The 21382-nt window shown below is 42.5% G+C and overlaps 1 protein-coding gene across 3 annotated transcripts in view; it reads right to left on the bottom strand.

Moving 5' to 3' along the window:
• Window positions 1-3330: 3330 nt before the first annotated feature.
• Window positions 3331-21382, bottom strand: part of GNAS (GNAS complex locus) — a 223367-nt gene continuing 205315 nt past the window's right edge. For 2 of the 3 annotated variants that reach the window (XM_077460240.1, XM_077460242.1), the window contains exons 9-13: window positions 17723-17843; window positions 16464-16594; window positions 14367-14434; window positions 9786-10616; window positions 3331-3516 (exon numbers count right to left, since the gene is read on the bottom strand). In XM_077460240.1, coding sequence (XP_077316366.1) covers window positions 10470-10616; window positions 14367-14434; window positions 16464-16594; window positions 17723-17843 — 467 coding nt within the window. In that variant the 3' untranslated portion in view covers window positions 3331-3516; window positions 9786-10469. Of the gene's footprint in view, window positions 3517-8903; window positions 10617-14366; window positions 14435-16463; window positions 16595-17722; window positions 17844-21382 lie in introns of those variants that run through there. The other variant, XM_077460241.1, reaches the window with a different exon arrangement.

Raw genomic sequence — 21382 nt, 5'->3', positions numbered from 1 at the left:
AACCCAGCCTTAGAGTGGACGTCGTATGACGTCTCTCAGACATACCGCATCTCTGACCTCAGTAAAGAAACTATAATGTAGGTGCCTTACAATATGAACAGCTGTGTCCAGAGTGTGAATAGGACGTGCCGGTTATTGCCTTTCCTCTGTTCACTGACAGTGCATGAGGAGAGGAAAGCCTCGGGGGGGCGCCTTTCTGCCCAGGCCAATTTTCAGCCATATCAGTGTTTGACTGACAATTGCGCGGCCACAAAACACTGTTTCCATATTAAATTTTTTTTTTTTTTTTTTTTAAGAGATAGCTTTCTTTTGGCGGTATTTAATCACCACTGTGGTTTTTTTTTTTTTTTCCTTTGCTAAGACAAAAATTTTGAAAAAAAAGTTTTCTGCATTTCGGTTATAAAATTTAGCAAACAAGTAATTTTTTTTCTTCACTGATGATCAGTGTGCCGACAGCCATGCCAGTTATTGGCACTCCTTTTCTTCTACGGACACTGCACATGAGGTAAGAACTGAAGATAACTGACAAGTTTGTGTACATGTGATTGGACACAGCTGATCACATAATAAAGGGCCACTGTGATCGGCCCTTTACCCTGATTTGTGATCAGCTGTGTCCAAAAAAAAAAACACAGAGCGTGGCCGATGCGTGCCACAGGGAGTGGGGTTCTGGGAGGACAGCTATGGACACCCTCCCAGAACTATAGTACCTCACTGTAGCTGTCTTTTGAATATAGCACGGTACTGAAGTGGGTAAAATATGATATTCAAAGTTAAAAATTCTGAACCATTTAATTTCATTGGGGCTCATGACCAGTTACCAAACCACTTAAGTGGCCCACACGCTTTAAAAGATTGAGCACCCCTGCTTTAAAGGGTCAGTTGACAATATAGATTTTAAAAATAGCCAAAGTTGATCATCTCAAAACTCAAAATAAGCAGCATTTAGTTAGGTAGAAACTGCAACAGCTGTCAAAGGGAAGTACATGAGGGAAATTGATTGAGGGAGACTGCAACCAATCACAGATGACTTCCAGCCAAAAGGCTCCCATTGCTGAAAATTATGGCAGTTTGGGTTTTCAAGGAATCATGCACCAAGGGCTCATTCACACAATGTGCAGTCACCTCGTGGAAAAAGGCAGGCACCTGCAATGACACAGAAAATGTAGCATTTCTCTGCATTGCAGAGGAGTGCAATGTTATTCAGCAAGTTGGCATAACATCGCACTGACACAGAAACATGTAAATGCACAGAAATGCAATGCACCTCTCACCCCCCAACAATTAGGTGAGAGATACAGACAACACAATTGCCTGCAGCTGTGTTTTAGTGTGAATGGGCCCCGAGAGAAACTTAAAAAAAAAAAAAAAAAAAAAAAAAAAAGACAAAGACAAAAAATGTAACAAGAGGGCAGGAAGAGACACAAAATATACAAGAGCGAGATGTCACTGCTCAAGTCCCAAAGAGATAAGACAGCAGGTGATTCACTGCACCAGACTGTTACAAAACCATAACTTATGGGTGGGCTGACCATTGAACCAACTTCAGTGGGTTTCTCACAGGTACTAAACAGATCTTAAGGCTGGGTTCCCAAATGTGGAATCAAGCAAAAATGTGGGCCAGATTCGTCCCTGAAACAGAGAACAGGGATGCAATGAACCCCTGCTGTGAGCCACATCAGGTGCCTTAAGGGCAGGTTCATATATGTGCAAATTGAATGCAGTTTTCTCCGCATCCAATTTGCATGACATGCGAGTGTGCCTGGCTTTCAATGGAGCTGGTCCACACATGTCCGGGGTGGCCACGGTACACATTCCAAAAGGGTCCTGTGTGTCTTTGAGAACTGCAGACACACATGTGAACCTGACGGTGAGCCAGGTGTATTAGCCATAAAAACTTGTAGAATCATTCTTTTCTGTCCTGGAAGCACTGCAGAAAGAATGGGGGGGGGACTCAAAATCCCTGGACTCTGGGATGGTTAGGTTTTAGGGTGTTAATTCACCTTTTCATTATTTCTGAAAAGGTGAACTTATACTTTAACAGCTTCCCCACCAGGCTGGCTCCCTTGCATGAGCCGTCATAGCTATACGTCAGCTCGCGGGGTCGGGATAGCAGGTGCGCAGGGGGTGCCGATGCTCCTGACCGCTGCCATGAGTGATCGTGAGCAGGAGACACAGAACAGGGACGAGAGAGAGTGCGTGTGTGTGTGTGTGTGTGTGTGTGTATATATATACATATATATATACACACACACACACACACACACTTCCCTCTTCTGAGAGGAGCGACAGATCATGTGTTCTTATTAGCTAGGAACCACGATCCATCACTTCCTCAAGTCAGTCCCCTCCCCCTTCAGTTAGAATCACCTCCCAGGGAACAGAGTTAACCCCTTGATCGCACCCTCGTGTTAACCCCTTCACTGCCAGTGACATTTTTATAGCATTAATTGCTGTATCAATGACAAATGGTCCCAAAAATGTCAGATGTTTCCGCCAGTCACAATAATAGCCGCCATTACTAGTTTAAAAAAAAAAAAATGCTATAAATCTATCCCCTATTTTGTAGAGGCTATAACTTTTGCGCAAACAAATCAATATACGCTTATTGCGTTTTTTTTTTTTTTATATATATATACCAAAAATACGTAGAAGACTACATATTGGCCTAAACTGGCAGATACAGGCAGTTGGCATGAATGATGATTGGGGAACCTGTATATCTCCCATGATAGGATTCCATGACTATTTTCTCAAGTCCCGTGTTAAGATCCGCTTTGCCATTTTAACATGGTACTATGACCTCTCTTTCCAGATTTCCTTTACTCTGTTATGTAATTCCACATCTCCTGACACAATCATGCAGTTGGAATACGCCACTATAAATAATAAAATTAATTTCAGTATATAAATTAACAATATTGCCACGTGCGCAGCAGAGGTTGGTACAAGCTTTTTACAAACACTTGACTTCATCCAGTCAGAATTAAAGACCAGCTCCAGGCCAAACTTTTTTTTTTTTTTTTTTTTTAAATGGTCTGGCCCCCCCCCTTCACTTCACTTCACTTCCAGTTATGGTAGAAAGTAAAGAGAAATCTCTCTATTGATTACCCAGACTGTCTTTCTGTCTTGGTGACAACCATCCCCATTCATTTCTTTGAGGGAAAGCATTTAAAACTTTACTTAACATCCAAAACTAGGATATGGTTTGAAAATTAAAGTTTTCTTTTAAAAAGGAAAGATTTTGGTTTATTCAAAATGGAAAACATATAATAAAGAATTGTTAAACAAGTCATTTTGTACTTTATCCAAAAAAAATAAAAAAATAAAAAAAATGAAAAATTCAACTTTATTTTAATCTGCATCCAGTCTTGACTTTCTCTAGTAGACCAAACAAAACAAAAAAACAACATTCTTCCTTGGATCCGCAATAGTCTTCGGTGTTTTGTCAGAATTTCTTAGATGTCTTATCCCCCTGCTCCTGGAACTGGCTCACTGCATCTCTCCTGTTCAAAGCTGGAGGTTAAATTACAGGCAGTTGTTGAATTTAATAAAACATGCAATGTCCTGCTCTTTATTGCACAAAAATTACCAAATAAAAAAAAAGAAACATGGGAGGTTTTTTACCAAGCAGCACAGGACCATTGATTTCCTCAAGTTTAACTTTGGACCAACAAGGATTTCAGAGTGTGTCACTTTTAGGTTATGAAGGTAGAACTACCTGTGTTGGTCATCAATAGCCACCTCCACCATCCATACCTGAATGCTATTCTTTTCGACAAAACAATGCCAGGAATTTGTGTCAGTTTTTGATTGACAGCTTCCAGTAATGTGTACGGGTGCCAGAAGGGAGATATTCCCACAGTGGTCCATAATCTTTGAGCTCTAGGCCTGTGTGCCAATTCCCCACATATCCTATGGGGGCACCTCCATAAGCCACTTACAGGGTGACAAAGGGGACCTTTTGGAGAGAGACCCTCCCCCCTTCTGTGAAATGGCATGCTAGCTGGTTAAAACGACCAGGCTCCACCACAAATTGACATGTCCACTCTTCATGGGATGACATTTTTATAATTTAAAAACAAGCAATGAATAGGTCTCCTGAGCCAAGATAGGAAATTTCCCAAGAGTAAATTCTCACCCTGTATCAAAGTAAGAAAGGCCCTGAGATGGTAAAATACATGTTCATGACACCTAAATAGAGACGGTAACAAAAAAAATAGGATTATACTTACCATAAAATATTTTTGCTGGAGCTCATTGAGGGGTAATGGAATTCAGATACAGTTGGGTTATACTGACACCTGTAGGATGTGTGGACATTATCAAGCAGAAAATTGTAAGCCAGCCTCCATATACCCCTCCTTTAGCTAGTATGTCTCAGTTTTATAGAAAGCAGTACCAGGTAGGGTGAGACTTGTGTCCCTATGTGGATTCCTGGTTTGGAGATTATATATAGGGTGGACATCCAGAAAGCAGCCCAACTGAGAAGTGGGTAACAAACAGACAAGTATTCCTGTCTGCAAACCCAGGAACAACTGAAGAAAAAAAAAAAGAAAAGAAAAGAAAGTCTCCTGCAAAATAAGGGAGACTGGCAATAACCAGGGAGATGCCAGTGAGGATAAACCTAATGACAAGACCAAGACAGAGGATATTCCCAGAGAGGAACGTCTCCACCCGAACATAGGGCCTGAATCAGCGAGACTGAAACCCTAAATCCACTGAAACAGGTGAAAAACCATTGAATAAGGCTGCCTGCCAACAAAGAAAGCACTACAACAACCCACAGGAAAACAGGCCCGACGAACCTCTGACAAAACTAGGTCTGTAAAAAGACCAGCTGGTCTGCACAGGGTGGTTCATGCTTTGCCCACCCAACCATTGGGATTCAGGAAAGGAATTTTTTATACTAAGAAGGTTTCCTAGCCAGATAAGCAATCTCCCTTACAAGAAATTCAAGAATGTAAAAAGTCATTACAGCATACCCCATAGGGGGTTGCAAAAAACTCAAGACCGGTAGAGGGAGCAAAAGTACACGTTACAAAGTCAGCTGAACTGAAGGGGAAAGGGTGCTCTCTACAGGCACCACTACAAAAGTAGGCAGGGATAAAGAGCATTCCTCAACCACAGACTGGTTAAAGAACATCATAAAAACAGAATGATATTCAAGCCTCCATTCTTTAGCGCCATTTCCAGTACTCGATATCCCACCCTTCTTTTTCCCCCTTCCTTCTGTTCTTCCTGTCCTCTCTTTCTCTTTTTTTTTTAATAGGTATAAATGGTAAAATGTAAAAAATAGTCCTGGTTCATTCAGGCCCTGTTTTTGCTGTGGTGAGTTACATCCTTTTAGGATTTTGGTAACCCAAAGCAGAGGCTAGAGTGCAATCTTGTATGTTTTTTTTTTTTTTACATTTTCTTTGCTTTTCCATATAACCCTTTGCTTATGGCCAGTCATTTAGAGCCCCGACAAGTCTAGAAACAATGCCAAGGAGAATGGCCATATTACTTTTCCTTGTGCTGAACTAATTATATTATTGTTTATTGGTGGCCTCTATATAGGTCTACTTGCATGCTGCACGTTGCTGTCATTTGCACAGCTGGTTGGATACTACATTTCCAAAATAAAGAATTTGCACAAAAAAAAAATAAAAAAAAAAATAAAATAAATAGAATGAAGGAAAACAAAACAAAAAAAAACCCCCAAATAAACAAAAACAAACAGCCACATAAAAAACCCAAAGGAGCCTCTGGTGTCTGAAATCACAAATCTGTGGGTCCTGCCTATCATTGAGCACACAACATGGCTCAGGTACCTGACTATGGGTAGAACAAGAGTAGGTATCTAAAGAATCTTCCTCACAATGTTGCGCAGAAACCACAGGGAGGAGAACCTGTCCAGGAAAATAGGTCCCATGATGTACCATATCTCCATCAAGGTGTACCAAACGTGGGGATTGAGGATCCTCCACCTGCTGACAACACAGGAGGGTACAAATCCCTCCAGCAAAGATTTCAACCTGTTAACCAGAAGATGAAGAGCACCTGGGTGTACAGATAACTCCCTGTGGTGTTTAATGAATGGTGTACTGAATGAGGAGAGTCATATGCCAATGCTTTGTCCCTAGAGAAGACAGTACCCCCAAATGTAGTACACTTGGTATCATCCAGCATACAGTTCATGTAAACTGTCCTATTACAGAGAGGACTTCCACTCTTTTCTAGACAAAAAGACACAGCGACACCTAGGTGACATCCAAATGAGTCCAATTTAGGAAGGGGACTCAAAGAAAGCTGGATTCCCTTTGAGGGGACCATCTGTTCCGGCGCATTAGACTGGATCCCTGGGTATGTGAATATTCCAGCAAGTGGGGTGTCCCCCCCCACAGTGAGGGGGGGGGGGGGGAGGAGACTGCCCTGCTTATCCAAAGAGACCTATTTTTTGAGGAAACGCTCAAGGGCCCATGCTCCTAGCAAGGGAGAAAGTGGTCGGCCCAAGCACCAACAATGGCAAGAAAGATTCACCTGAAACTCGCTGGTGACAGGTAGCTACCGTTAGATGATCTGTGAGGCCCAACCCTGCCTAATATTGCACGTGCCAGACCCTCCAGAATGGTGCAGAGTACATGGCTGCAAAAAAATGGAGTCTCTTCAGGGGAGGTTTACTGAACATTCCGCAAGCCTACAAGGAGGCAAGAGGGCACTCTGTACAGTCATGAGGTTGCCGATTAGGTCAAGGTCAGGAATAGAGTCCCTTGAAGGCTAAATCAAAAAAGCACCTTGACAGTAGAATCAGCATCCCATGGGCACACCCAGACTGCAGAGTGTACCTGTACCGTCATCATACCCATACGAGACACAAGCTTAGATGTTAATAAGTTGCCACAACTGAAGCACAAGGCTCAAGGAGATTATTTCTATTTGGTACAGGAAGCGGGGACTGACCCCAGTGATTGGGGAGGCCACAGATTGTGACATTTTCTGACGAATTTAAAGCCAAGCCAAAATAGGATAGAACTTTTGTAAAGCCTGTCAGTGGGATTCTGAACAGGTGAGCACCCATTTAGTGGTCTTCCTGTTAGGGTGACTCACTGGTGTATGTAAGGTGGGAGCTGACTAATAGTTAACAAATCCCCTCTCAAAGCGGAAAAGTTCATGCATACTCTCACGTGGGGCTCAGGACTCTTCAGTATACTTCCATTAAGTATAGTGGTAAAGTCTCTGCAGCTGTAACTGCCCAAAAATAAAGGCCTAAAAGAGCGGGCTGATCTTTCAGATATAGGGTTGAAATGCATGAATAAGGTTTAAACCAAACCCCCAGTCAATGGCAGGAAACCATGAATATCTCAAAACTGTCTCTTCAGAGGTAGACTGCTGGGACTCTGAATCAAATCGTAAAACAAGACCCACAGGCTTGACCCGAGCAAGGAACACTCAGCAAGTGTAAGGAGGAATCTGCAGGGAATTGTGCTGAAGCACATTTAGAAACTCTGTGGCCAGAATACCCTGATTGCTGAGTGGACATGGAAAATCATATGTACATGGGGAAGAGACAGTCTCACTGGAAGAAGCTGAGAAAGATTCCAATGATGCCGACCCCATTACAATATGGATTGCAGGTTTCAGATTACAGGGAAAACAGTTCCAAACCCTCCTTGGGGCTAATGGGCTGAGGTCATCTATGGCAGTGGGACTGTATTCTCTGTGCCTTAGTAAAAGAGGTTGTTTCCTTGCCGCTGTCTTGCAACTAGGTCTGTCAGGCAAGGCAGCTGGTGCCGATCACAGTTGATGGTGGTTGGAGGTGACCAGGTCACTGAAGCTGAACATAGACTGGAGACCTGAGATCTACATGTTGGTTCAAGAGCATGGTGCTTGCTAGGCTAAGTGTCAAGAAAGAGCACATATTGATATACTCGGTGAAAGATGGCAGTACCTTAACCTTTACCGCAGTAAACTGGTGGTGATGGATGCTTCAGTCTAAACCGCCTTACTCACAGAGTCTTCAGGGACATGGTCCCACCCACTGGCTGGCCATAAACTGCTTTATAGAGACTCTATATAGCAATGTATGGGCATTTCCATAGCACTAGTTTAGTAGGCCGTACCTGAACCCCACTGGACTGGATAAGGTAAGCAAGCATGGGATGCGGCCTTACGCCACTGTATTGTGGCACCATTCAGACCTGTGTTAGCTGTGCTTTCCAAGTTCAGAGTCATGGCACAGCCCCGGGATGTGACCCTATAGCAAGGAAGCTTGACTGAAGTCCCAGAGAAAAAAAGGCTAACAAAAAATATTTACTTTACTTTAGGAGAGCTGAGGAAAATGTGAGAAACCTCCTAGGAACGCTGGCAAAATATGGAGGCATGTTGGGTAAAGGAGGGCGATTTGGAGGATGGCTTATAAACTTTTCTGTTGGTCAGTGTTCAGACCACCTATAGGTGACACTATGCTTATTCCTGTGTCCCTCAATGGAGGATAAAGAAATACAAATATCTCGCTGTTGAGAGCTTTCACAAACTGGAGGACTGACCCTTCAAGAAAACTGATCGCATCAGTAACATACGTAGACTACCATTTTTCACCAACCCCCGGAAAATGCTAGTGACCATGCTGTTTCTCATCCAGAACTTCAAATACCCTGAGTCACTGACCTCACTTTTACACATCATACTGCATACTTTTACCAGGTCTGACTCAAATTATCGAAGCCAAGGGATCCTCAGCACAGTAAAAAAAAAAAAAAAAAAAAAAAAACATCATTAAAATGTCAACCTATGTAATTTCCTCAAGAAACATTTTTGAAATGTGTTGCTTGTGGAGAAAATAGGCTACGTAATGGAGACTGGCTAAAAAAATAAAAAATAAATAAAAAAATAGGTATTTCCAAGGATTAAACAACTAGCACTTTGTAGCAAAATTTTGTTTATGTAGAAACAAGCCAGGTTCTTGCATTTGGATAGATTTAAATGAGTTCAAGCTAAAAGTTAAAAAGCACGATGAAGCCACAGTGGGTCACACCATGACGACCCACTTTTAAAGTGGTTAAATTTGCAACATTTGTACATTTTCTTTCTTTCTTTTTTTTTTTTTTTTAACTAAACATTTTTTTTTTCCTTTTTGTAAACCAGGAAGAAAAAAAAATAACTAGTACTACAGATCGATTTGCCCGATGTCCGAACGAGCGCAGGAAGGGAAAGGGGGAGAGGGGCAGAGGTGACATTTGCTGTACAGAGTATTTTTTTTTTTTTTTTTTTTTAACATACTTACATCTTTAGCTCATTGTACAGGGCACAGCCAAAATCAAGGCACAAAGATCTTCTACAAGTTATTTTTTTTTTCAATAAAGTTGTACAAAATAATACATTTTACATTCTGTACAAAGAATAATCCAGCAGTAAAATAAAAACAAAAACAGAAAAACAAAAAACAAAACAAAATAAAAAGTGTAGGGAAGTGGGGTGTTGTACAGAAGGAAAAAGGAAGTGATCATGTTCGTGCGGATAGGTCTAACATTCTGCTCAGGACTGAAGATTTAAAGATCACACAAAAGGTTGACTAAGGATAAAGTGGAGTGGTGGTGGGGTGAGAAAGAGGGCAAAAAAAAAAAAAAGCATGGTTAACTGTGACCAAATTAAAATGGCCAGGGCTTTTATTTAGAAAATAAATACATTGATATGTTCAAATTCATATCCAAGTATTTATTGTTTCTCTAAAAAAAAAAAAAAAAAATTATAAAAGGAAAAATTAAGAAAAAAATGGCACCCTTGTGAAAGGCAAAATAAATTACCTCTTGCAACTGCACATCCAACGATGGCAGCTCAGTGATACCAAGACAATTTTTTCTCTTTTTTTACAGTCAAGAGTCAGGTGTCCTCTCTCTCAGTTGGCGGTCATCAATGCAGTGAAGGAATACAAAGTTGATATAATGCATGAAGATTTAAAAAAAAAAACAAAAAACAAAATTAGGCCCAGCTTATTATTGAAAGGGGAGGAAAGTCTAGGTACAGCCTCCAGCCTACAGTACAGCCCCTCTCTTCCAGCTGCATTTGTATACCTTATTTTATGTCAAAATCCTCCACACGCACTGCATTAATTGTTGGCATTTTGAAGAGGGAAAGGGGTGTAAAAGGGGGGAGAGGTCATAGGTCAACGGTAGATTTGGCGTCAGCCCGTGCTGTTTCAGGGCATTGAGGGGTGAAGGGCAGCAAGCTAACAGTTCCACAATTGTCCGGCAGCAAGGAAACAAGTAAAAACAGGTGCAAGCTGGAGAGGGAGTTTGCACGCAGGTTTTTTTTTTCATCCCTTCATGGGTGAATTGTTTCCCCACCCCCCTTTATTTTTTTAAAGATTTTTTTTTTTAAAGATTTTTCTGTGGGATTTTTGCAGTTTCATTTCTTTTTTTAAATTGAATTAAGAGTCCAGGAAAAAAAAAAAAAAAATAAGGAAAAAAATATATAAGAAAATCTCTCCATCACAACAGTTCGTACTGACGGAGGTGCATCCTTTGGATAATGTCCCGACAATCATTAAAAACCCTTCGAATATTTTCTGTGTCCACCGCACATGTGAAGTGAGGGTAACAGTAGTGCCGGCCATCTCCGCTTGCTGTACTGATTCTCTGCAGGGAGAGAAAAAAAAAAAAGATAGACTCAATGAAATCAATATGGAAATGCTCTTGTGGCTGTACACAAAAGATGAAGAATTTCTGAAAAAGGAAAAACTGAAATATCACATTGGCATAAGTATTGCAACAACACTAGAAAGTTGGCTCAGGTGCCACCCATAGTTACGGAGATGGTTTTGACACTTTGATTGGCGTCCACCTGGGGTAACAAACTGAATGGACATGATCTGGAAAGGCACACACCTCTCTATAAAAAGCCTCACAGCTGGCAATGCATACTAAATCAGAGAAAAAGCCATGGAGGTCAAAAGTAGAGGTCGACCGATATGGGTTTTTCTCTGGCCGATGCCGATATTTAGAAATCATGGCGGCCGATAGCCGATATATGATGCCGATTTTTTTGGGCCGATATGTTAGGCCGATTTTATTTTATTTATTTATTTTTAATCCCCCTTGATCTAACACACCTTTCCCACTGGGGCATTTTTTAAGGCGCTTTTGGGCTAAAAATAGCGCCTGTAAAGTGCCTGTAAAATGGCTCCCCTGCAGTCTGTGTGAAAGACAGAGTGCTTTCACACTGAGGCGATGCGCTGGCAGGATCTTAAAAAAAAAAGTCCTGCAAGCAGCACGTTTGGAGTGGTGTATACCGCTCCTCCACCACTCCTGCCCATTGATATGAATGGGCACCACTGCCGAAGCGCATGCAATGCGATTTGGCAGCGGTGCTTCATGGGCGCATTTAACCTCTTCCTTGGCCGCTAGCTGGGTTATATGTGCCCCACTAGCAGCCAAATAGCACCGCTAAAATGATGGTAAAGAGCCGCTAAAACTTGCGTTTTACCATCAACGCCTGCCCGCTCCAGTGTGAAAGCAGCCTTCATAAGTCATACAGAAAATTTCTTACACTTAAAGCGGAGGTCCAACCTAAAATGGACCTTCCGCTCATCGGATTCCTCCCCCCCTCCGGCGCCACAATTGGCACCTTCAGGGGGGAGGGGGGTGCAGTTACCTGGATAATCCAGGTAACTGCACCCACTTCCGGGCTAGCTCTCTGCGGAAAGGGGCGTACATTACGCCCCTTTCCGCAAGTGCCCGCCTCCTTCCGCAAGTGCCCCGCTGCCTGCTGGGAAACACACAGATCCCAGAGGCAGCGGGGACCGTCCTCATTGCGCAGCGCGGCTCGCGCATGCGCAGTAGGGAACCGGGAAATGAAGCCGAAAGGCTCCATTTCCTGATTCCCATACCCAAGATGGTGGCGGCAGCACTCGAGTGTTGATCTAGAGATCGGCTTCAGGTGCCGACATCGCGGGCGCGCTGGACAGGTAAGTGTCACTATTTTAAAAGTCAGCAGCTGCAGTATTTGTAGCTGCTGGCTTTAAAAAAAAAAAAAAAAAAAAAAAAACGCGGAGTCCCGGCAGACTCCCGCTTTAAACATTTATTAAACAAAACAAACCTCCAATCAGTTTACTTGTATGTATGATCTAGATTAAAAAAAAAAAAAAACTATATATTAAATAAAAACGGGTAGTCAAAACTTTTGGACAAAAAAAAAAAAAAAAAAAAAAAATGGGCTAACTTTACTGTTTTTATTTTATTTTTTAAATGGTGTATTTGTTTCCCAAAAAAATGCATTTGAAAGACCTCTGTGCAAATGCCGTGTGACATAAAATATTGCAACAACCGCTATTTTATTCCCTAGGATCTCTGCTAAAAAAATATATATATAATTTTTGGGGGGTCTAAGTGATTTTCTGCCAGAAAATACAGGATTTTTACTTGTAAGCAACAAGTGTCAGAAAAGATTTAGTCTTTAAATGGTTAAACTGAGAACTTCTACACAGAGATGACTTCATTCATTCAGAAGTGTAAACATTGTATCATTTAGTTCTTTTCTTGGCAGTCTGCCCAGAGAGGAGGAAAGTGTTGCTATGACGACTCAGGCAACTCACACTGACTTCTTACAGAAGTCATTTCAAAGTCCCGCTGTAGAATCGGCTTTTTATCAACACAATCTGCCGATGCCGATTATTTAAAAAACGGCAAATATCGGCCGATATATCGGCCGGCCGATATATCGGTCGACCTCTAGTCAAAAGAACTACCTGCAGAGCTCAGACAGGATTATTGCACGGCACAGATCTGGGGAAGGCTGCAAATAAATATCTACTGCACTGAAGGTTCCCAAGAGCTTTGTGGCCTCCGTGATTCCCAAATGGAAGAAAATTTGGCATAACCAGGACTCTGCTCAATTTGGTCGGGGCGACAAGCTCTTGGAAATCGGGGTAGAAGGCTCTTAGTAAAAGAGGTGACCAAGAACACAATGGTCACTCTGAGCACCAGAGATCCTGTGTGGAGATGGGACAAAGTTCTAGAAGGACAACCATAACTGCAGCCCTCCATTGATCTGGGCTTTATGGCAGAGCGTCTAGAAGGAAGCCTCTCCTCGGTGCAAAATACATGAAAACCTGCTTGTAGTTTACAAAAAAGTGCCTAAAGAACTTGCAGAATGTGAGGAACAAGATTATCTAGTCTGATGAAATCTAACAGATTAAGTATAAATGTAGAAAAATTTAGCATAAATCTAGTAAGCTGCCAACATTCCACTAGACATATAGTGCAGGCCCCTGCACCATGCTGTCTGCCACGATGGGTTCACCTTTGATGTGGAACACTGCACCTTATGGAGCTCATCTTCTGAGAGTGGATTTCCTCTGTTGATATCGGAAGTGGCCCATTTGCAGATCACCAACTTTGCATGCTGAATCCTGTTGAGGTTGTTCCTCAAGAATGCCTTAATCCTACGCTGTACAGTATACGAGTCCATAAAGTCTGGTAAGTGTGCCACCTTATCCTTTGTTTATACACAAGATTCAGTTTGTTCACACTGGAACTTTTCTCTACACAAGATTCACCTTGAGCTACATCTTGTTTATTCAAGAACTTTTACTTTGAGTCATTTTGTTCACATTCAACAGATTTATATATATTTTTGTCACCATTTTGGAGCGCCACAATATTTCTGTTCTTCTAATGCCGCGTATACACAAGCAGACTTTGATGGACTAGGTCCGACGGTCTTACCGTCTGACATTTTCGGTGGAGTTCCGATGGACTTTCCGAATGAACGGACTTGGCCATACACAATCACACCAAAGTCCGACAGATTCGAACGTGATGACGTACGACCGGACTAGAATAAGGAAGTTCATAGGCAGTAGTCAATAGCTGCCCTAGGGTTTGTCTTTGTCCGTCGGAATAGCATACAGACGAGCGGATCTCTCGATAGGAACTGGGTCCAGCAGAGTTCCGGCGAAAAAATTTGAAACATGTTCTATTTCTAGTCCATCAGATTTTTGGACAGCAAAGGTCCGATGGAGCCCACACACGTTTGAATTGTCCGCTGGATTCATTCCGTTGGACCTTTGCTGTCGAAAAGTCCGGTCGTGTGTACGCGGCATAACAGATTAGTCTGTAGATTAGGACCTAGCAAATAAGATGCATTGCATACTAGCCCTTGCCCTGTGATGTCACTTGCACTAAAAACAAATGGGGTGAGCTATTCTGCTCTGGAAATAGCATGAGGGGCTTGGGAAGGTGGTATATGCCTGGCTTTTCTCAGGCAGAGTTTGATATAAAAAAAAAAATAAAAAAAAATATAACAACACCCAGCAGGAGCTTCTACACGTTACATATGAAAAGCTATACTTTAATGTGCAGTAGTATTTAAAATAAAGAAATACTTACAAGAAACTCATCTCTAATAAAGTACTTGGCCCTTGTGACTCTGGGGTCCTCCCCAAGCTCTGGAGTTGCTAAGAAAGGAAGATAGAAAAAAAAAAAAAGTTGAAAAGGTAAATAGAGCGGGTACAAGGTTAATGACAGGGTCATTGTGAGGAATAAATATATAAATAATATTATAGGTATGAAGTGCAGTCACCTACAGGTGCACATATGTATATATATATGTATATGTAGCCCTCCCAAACGTCAGGCAGTTCTGAACAATGTTTTGCTGCTTCTGGGTAGTGTCAGAGCTGGAAAAGTACCTTCTGCTTCCCCATCATCAAAAGAAACGGGTGGGAGGCAAACTTCAGGCAAAACCAGCAAGTGCTAAAACTTTGTCTGGCCAAAATAGTTTAGTATTCTTGTAGAGCAGGGGTCTCCAAACTTTCTAGACAAATGGAGAGAGTTTATTGTCCTTCAGAGGGGCCGGATTGTGGCCATGGGGAGTACAAAATGTCCCAGCATCAGTAAACCATCCCCAATCATCAGTGCCAGCGGGAGGAATTGTGCCCCATCATTGTTCGTGTCATTGGTAGGAATTGTGCCCCTTCATTGGTGTCAGTGAATAAATTAGCAACCCAAGGGCCAGATAAAAGAAACCAAAGGGCATATATGGCCCTGGGCTGGAGTTTGGAGACCAATGTTGTAGAGAAAGGGGACTAGAGGGAAAGAAAGGGAACTACATACACACCAATCACGGTGTTAAAATGCAGCAGCTGGTGTGTGGTGGAAGGACAGCAGTGCTGATCGCAGTGCACCACACTGCTCTTTTTTTTGTTTAACAAACGTAACTGAAATGTGACACTCTATTAAGGTCTATTGGAAAACACATGGTAGCAGTCTAATGACATCACACTCTCCAACTCAGCCAATCAGGGGAATCTTTGAACTCATTCATAGAATACAAAGCTGCCTATGAATGGCTGAGCGCAAGCTGCCTATGAATGGCTGAGCCCCACTCAGACCGACTCTGCATTGTTCTGGGTGTGAGATGGAAAGTCTGTCTTACAGCCGTAACCCAGCACTGTGTACTGTGTGTGTGGCTGAAGCTACATGCCATTCATACAGTGCTTATAGACACAGCAGCAGTTTATAGTTTGGACCAGGTTAAAGTCACAGGAAACACAGATTACCTTTAAAACTAAAAAGGAATACAGACAAGTGGGTGCAATCTCATGCTAAAACTGAGGAGTCACTGCATAAGGAAAAGTTATAGCCAACAGGGGTATCCAGTCTCCTAGATGTAGGGCATGTATTCATAGGTTTCCCGTATCCCCTCAAAAAATAATACCAGAAATTTCCAATTTCCCAACATCTGTGCAGGGATGAAGGTAATACGGTGCAGGCTGCTCAAATTATATGAAGTATATCCTATAATTGCATGATTTCTAGGTATTATAAAGGGGTTGTGTAAGGGCAACTGTAACTTCCTTTTTAGGTGCATTTCACGCACATCTGATATAGGTTTGGGATGCTTCTAAGATCATACAGACTTCACCGAGTTGAATTAGACCTGCAGCTGAACTGCACTAAGCCGCAATGATCTGCTTGTCGCTGCTTCGCATTCCCATAGACATGCATGAAGACAAAAACAATTCAGACGAGAACAGGATGGCAAAAAAGAATAAACAAAAACGCCTGTTTGGCAAACTTTACCCACTCATTATTCCAAAACCATGTCTATAGTTAAAGCGAGAGTTTCACCCAAAAGTGGATACCTGTCCTTGAAGTGGGGAACACTTGCGGGAGTGCGGGGCCGCAGTAAATTACGTCAGCTCCCTCCTCTGCCGCCGGGGCCAGGCCAGTATGGAAGCGCAGCGGTGCCTCACGCGGTGTGAAGCCGTAATTCTGCACTGCCGGGTTCCCTTACACGCAATGGTGGCGGAAGCACCCGACAGCTGATGGAAACATCAGCTGCGGTGCCGACATCACTGGACTCCAGGACAGGTAAGTGTCCGATTATTAAAAGTCAGCAGCTACAGTATGTGTATCTGCTGGCTGTTAATTTTTGCAGGGGTGGGCGGACCTCCTCTTTAAGAAACATCGATAAACCCGTACCATCATCTGGTGTTGTATAACGCGCAAACTCTGGAAAGTAGTCCTCGATTTTCGATTTCCCAGCCAAAACCTTTTCAGCAAGTAGATCTTGTTTATTCAAGAAGAGAATGACTGAAATTGTCCGTAGCCACCTACAAAGCAAAAATTGCAATCAAAAGTTTGGAACATAATTTTGAGTGAAATACAAGATGATATTTAGATGTAAAGTTATCTGTACTGTGCACTATGATACATTTGTGTAACCTCAATTTCTTTTGATGTGCTGCATCATGTGTCGAGAACATACAGGAGTTTTTATGAGTGCCATCAAATGTTGCACAATGTATAGGTTCTGCTAAATGCTGATGTGAATTGAGTTTTCAAGCAAACCTGCAGGTATACCTCATCTGGCAGCGTTCTCAGTTCCTTTGAGAAGGAATGGCCAGGTATCTGCAGTCGTTCAAAGATTTCTGGCGAAGGCCGGGGAACCCAATTATGCAAATCACAACCAGATGGTATGGTCATGATCGAGGCTGGTCCCCTGGAATTATTTGGACATAAAAACCAGTAGTCTACAGAGACCCCAAGATTCCTGCTCTAATGATCAGGGATTGGTTTACCAGGCAAGCCAATAGCTGGTCACTGGGGCATCTGCTTTTTTTTGTACAATAACATGATTATTGTATAAGACAATGAATACATGTAAATCTTTGTTACACTGCAGCTGTTTTCAGATGTTTCCACTACAGCTGCTTTGTCTAATGCAGGTTTAAACCCATCTGGGTTAATCAAAGCAAATAGCAGACTTTAAAAGAGAAGTATGGAGTTTTTTTTTTTTTTTCTGAATTATACTTGCCTAGATGGATGCAGCATCAAACAATCAAACACTGCCAACCGCTCACTTCTCAGGACTCCCTGAGCAGAGAGCTGGTGACCATCAGTCAGTATCGCTCTGACCCCCTGCCCCCGCACTCACTGGAGCATTGGACTGTGAAGGGGGCGGCCAGTCCAGGCATGTGGGTGGATCCAGATTTCATTGTTGCTAGCTTGCTAGAGCCTGGACCGGCACCAAAGTCAGCCGACATTCAGCTCGCTGCCAGCTGAAAATGGGTCACACAGGAGTGCAGAACAAATTGCACTCCTGTGATCCATAGGAGAAGTACTACCAAATTAGTTTTAGCTGTACTTCTTTAAATAAGGAGGTCCACAGCTATGAAAACAAACATACAAAAGGTGTTCACACAACCCAATAAAGAATAATAAAAAATAAAAAAGTGTACCTATTGTTCCAGATGCTTTTGAAGAGGTTTAGCGCTTCCTGGAGTCTGTTGGTCTGATTGTCCTCTCGGATCACCATATTATAACTGCTGCTGGCTACCACAAATATAATTGCCGTCACATCTGGGGAAAAAAAAAAAAAAAAAAAAAAGACGTTCCTTAACGCTAAGGATTATAATGGTTTAACCACTTTCAGACCGGACCAATTTGCTGGTCAAAGACCAGACCACTTTTTGCGATTCGGCACTGCGTCGCTTTAACTGACAATTGCGCGGTCGTGCTACGTGGCTCCCAAACAAAATTAACGTCCTTTTTTTCCCACAAATAGAGCTTTCTTTTGGTGGTATTTGATCACCCGTTTTTATTTTTTGCGCTATAAACAAAAATAGAGCGATAATTTTGAAAAAAACTCATTATTTTTTACTTTTTGTTATAATAAACATCCCCCAAAAATATATAAAAAAACATTTTTTTCCCTCAGTTTAGGCCGATCCGTATTCTTCTACATATTTTTGGTAAAAAAAAAATCGCAATAAGCGATTATTGATTGGTTTGCGCAAAAGTTATAGAGTTTACAAAATAGGGATAGTTTTATAGCATTTTTATTAATAATTTTTTATTATTTTTTTTTTTACTAGTAATGGCGGCGATCTGCGATTTTTATTGTGACTGCGACATTGTGGGGGACCCATCGGACATTTTTGACACATTTTTGGGACCATTGTCATTTATACAGTAATCACTGCTATATAAATGCAGCGATTCCTGTGTAAATGACACTGGCAGTGAAAGGGTTAACCAGTGGGTGGCAGTGTAGGGGTTAAGTGTTCCTAGGGATGTGTTACTAACTGTGGGGGGGTTGGGCTTTCATTTAGTGTACACTGATCTCTGCTCCAATCACATGGAGCAGAGATCAGCGTCACTAGTTGCTAGGCAGAATGGAAAAATGTTGTTTACACAGCATTTCCTCCATTCGGCCGCTCCGTGAGACGATCGCGGGGATGCCCGCGGCGATCGAGTCCGCGGGTCCCGCGACCGGACTCACGGGGGTCCCGACCAGCGCGGGAGCGCGCCGCCGCGCTCCCGATGGCACGGCGGCATCGAATATTGGACGTACATGTACGCCAATATGCCTGCCCGTGCCATTCTGTCGACGTACATCGTCGTGCGCTGGTCGGGAAGTGGTTAAAACATGGCAGTCAAATTTCAAAGATTTTATTCAAGTTTTTTTTTAGATGTTCTGAATGATGCTTATTAAAAAGACTGCTTAAACTATGCATAATAAAAAAAAGTATATTTACCCACTTAGAAGCTTTTGGCATAAAACAGCAAATCAGCAGATATAATTTGTTTTTGTTTCACTGGTCAAAAGAAATAGACGTTCATTTCAAAGTGACATGAGCTTCTCTGGGGCAATTACAGGCGGTTTTCTGCTTTTTACATTGGTGACCTGAACAAAATTGCAGCAAAACACGCGATTTTGAAGCGCTCAGGTGTGAATGCAGACCGAGAACAGCTCACAAGAGCTTCAGTTTTGGGAGTTGCTCTGACCCAGTCATCTTCATTCTAAATATTTTATTATATCTTTTCATGTGACAACACTGAAGAAATTGCACTTTGCTACAATGTAAAGTAGTGAGTGTACAGCTTATATAACAGTGTACATTTTCTGTCCATTCTAAATAACTCAACACAGCCATTAATGCCTAAACTGCTGGCAAAAAAAGTGAGTACACCCCTAAGTAAAAATGTCAAAATTCAGCCCAAAGTGTACATTTTTTGTGTGACCACCATTATTTCCTAGCACTGCCTTAACCCTCTTGGGCATGGAGGTCACCAGAGCTTCACAGGTTGCCACTGGAGTCCTCTTCCACTCCTCCATGACGACATCACAGAGCTGGTGGATGTTAGAGACCTTGCGCTCCTCCACCTTTCATTTGAGGATGCCCCACAGATGCACAATAGGGTTTAGGTCTGGAGACATGCTTGGCCAGTCCATCACCTTTACCCTCAGCTTCTTTAGCAAGGCAGTGGTTGTCTTGGAGGTGTGTTTGGGGTCGTTATGTTGGAATACTGCCCTGCGGTCCAGTCTCCAAAGAGAGGATCATGCGCTTCTTCAGTATGTCACAGTACATGTTGGCATTTATGGTTCCCTCAATGAACTGTAGCTCCCCAGCGCCGGCAGCTCTCCAGCAGCCCCAGACCATGACACTCCCACCACCATGCTTCACTGTAGGCAATACACACTTGTCTTTGTACTTCTCACCTGGTTGCCGCCACAAACGCTTGACACCATCTGAACCAAATAGGTTTATCTTGGTCTCATCAGACCACAAGACACGGTTTCAGTAATACATGTCCTTAGTCTGCTTGTCTTCAGTAAACTGTTTGCAGGCTTTCTTGTGCATCATCTTCAGAAGAGGCTTCCTTCTGAGACGACAGTCATGCAGACCAATTTGATGCAGTGTGCGGCGTATGGTCTGAGCACTGACAGGCTGACCCCTTCAACCTCTGCTGCAACGCTGGCAGCACACATACGTCTATTTTCCAAAGACAACCTCTGCATATGACGCTGAGCATGTGCCCTCAACTTTTTCAGTTGACCATGGAGAGGCCTGTTCTGAGTAGAACATGCGCTGTTAAACAATTGTATGGTCTTGGCCACCGTGCTGCAGCTCAGTTTCTGGGCCCTGGCAATCTTCCTATAGCATAGGCAAGCCATTCTCAACCAGGGTTCCGTGGAAACCTGGCTTCCTCCAGAGGTTGCTAGGGGTTCCTTGAGCTGTGGCTGATTGACTTGCCATTTGATGGTGCTTGTATAGTCCCAGGGTCAACACCACTTGGTAGACCCAGTTGCATAAAGCCAAGGACCTTTTAACTGTTAAATTCTTTCTACAATCCATTTCACTGACGACAAATAAATTGATTTTAGCAAGGGTTACCCTGAGACCTGAACATGATTGGAAGGGTTCCTCTGGGGTAAAAAGTTTGAGAAAAAGATGGCCTAGGCCACCCTATGTAGAACAACAATTCTTTTTTTTTCAGATCCTCAGAGTTCTTTGTCATGAGGTGCCATGTTGAACTTCCAGTGACCAGTATGAGAGCGTGAGCGCGATAACACCAACTAACACACATGCTCCCCACTCACACCTGAGACCCTGTAACACTAACGAGTCACATGACACCGGGGAGGAAAAATGGCTAATTGGGACCAAATTGGACATTTTCACTTAGAGCTGTACTCACTTTTGATACCAGTGGTTTAGACATTAATGGCTGTGTGTCGAGTTATTTTGAGGGGACAGCAAATTTACACTATTATACAAGCTGTACACTCACTACTTTACAGCAAAGTGTAATTTCTTCAGTGTTGCCACATGAAAAATTATAATAAAATACAAAAATATGAGGAGTGTACTCACTTTTGTGAGATACTGTATATATTTAGTTATCACATGTCTTGAAACATGTAATTACATGTTCTTTTAAACTTTAGTTTCACTTTTTGAACTCGGCTGCACTGTAATCTCACAATATCTCACGAGATTACAGGCAGCCCACCTACTTTTACATGGATCTCGGCCATTTTCAGAGGAAACACTTACATTGTAGCAAAGTGTAATTTCTTCAGCATTCTCACAGCGTATCTCAAAGATATAATA

Source organism: Lithobates pipiens, unplaced genomic scaffold (assembly GCF_037356315.1).
Source record: "Lithobates pipiens isolate NorthernLeopardFrog02 unplaced genomic scaffold, aLitPip1_a1.2 Scaffold_28, whole genome shotgun sequence".
NCBI classification, from domain to species: domain Eukaryota; kingdom Metazoa; phylum Chordata; class Amphibia; order Anura; family Ranidae; genus Lithobates; species Lithobates pipiens.
This window is presented reverse-complemented; position numbering and strand designations above follow the sequence as displayed.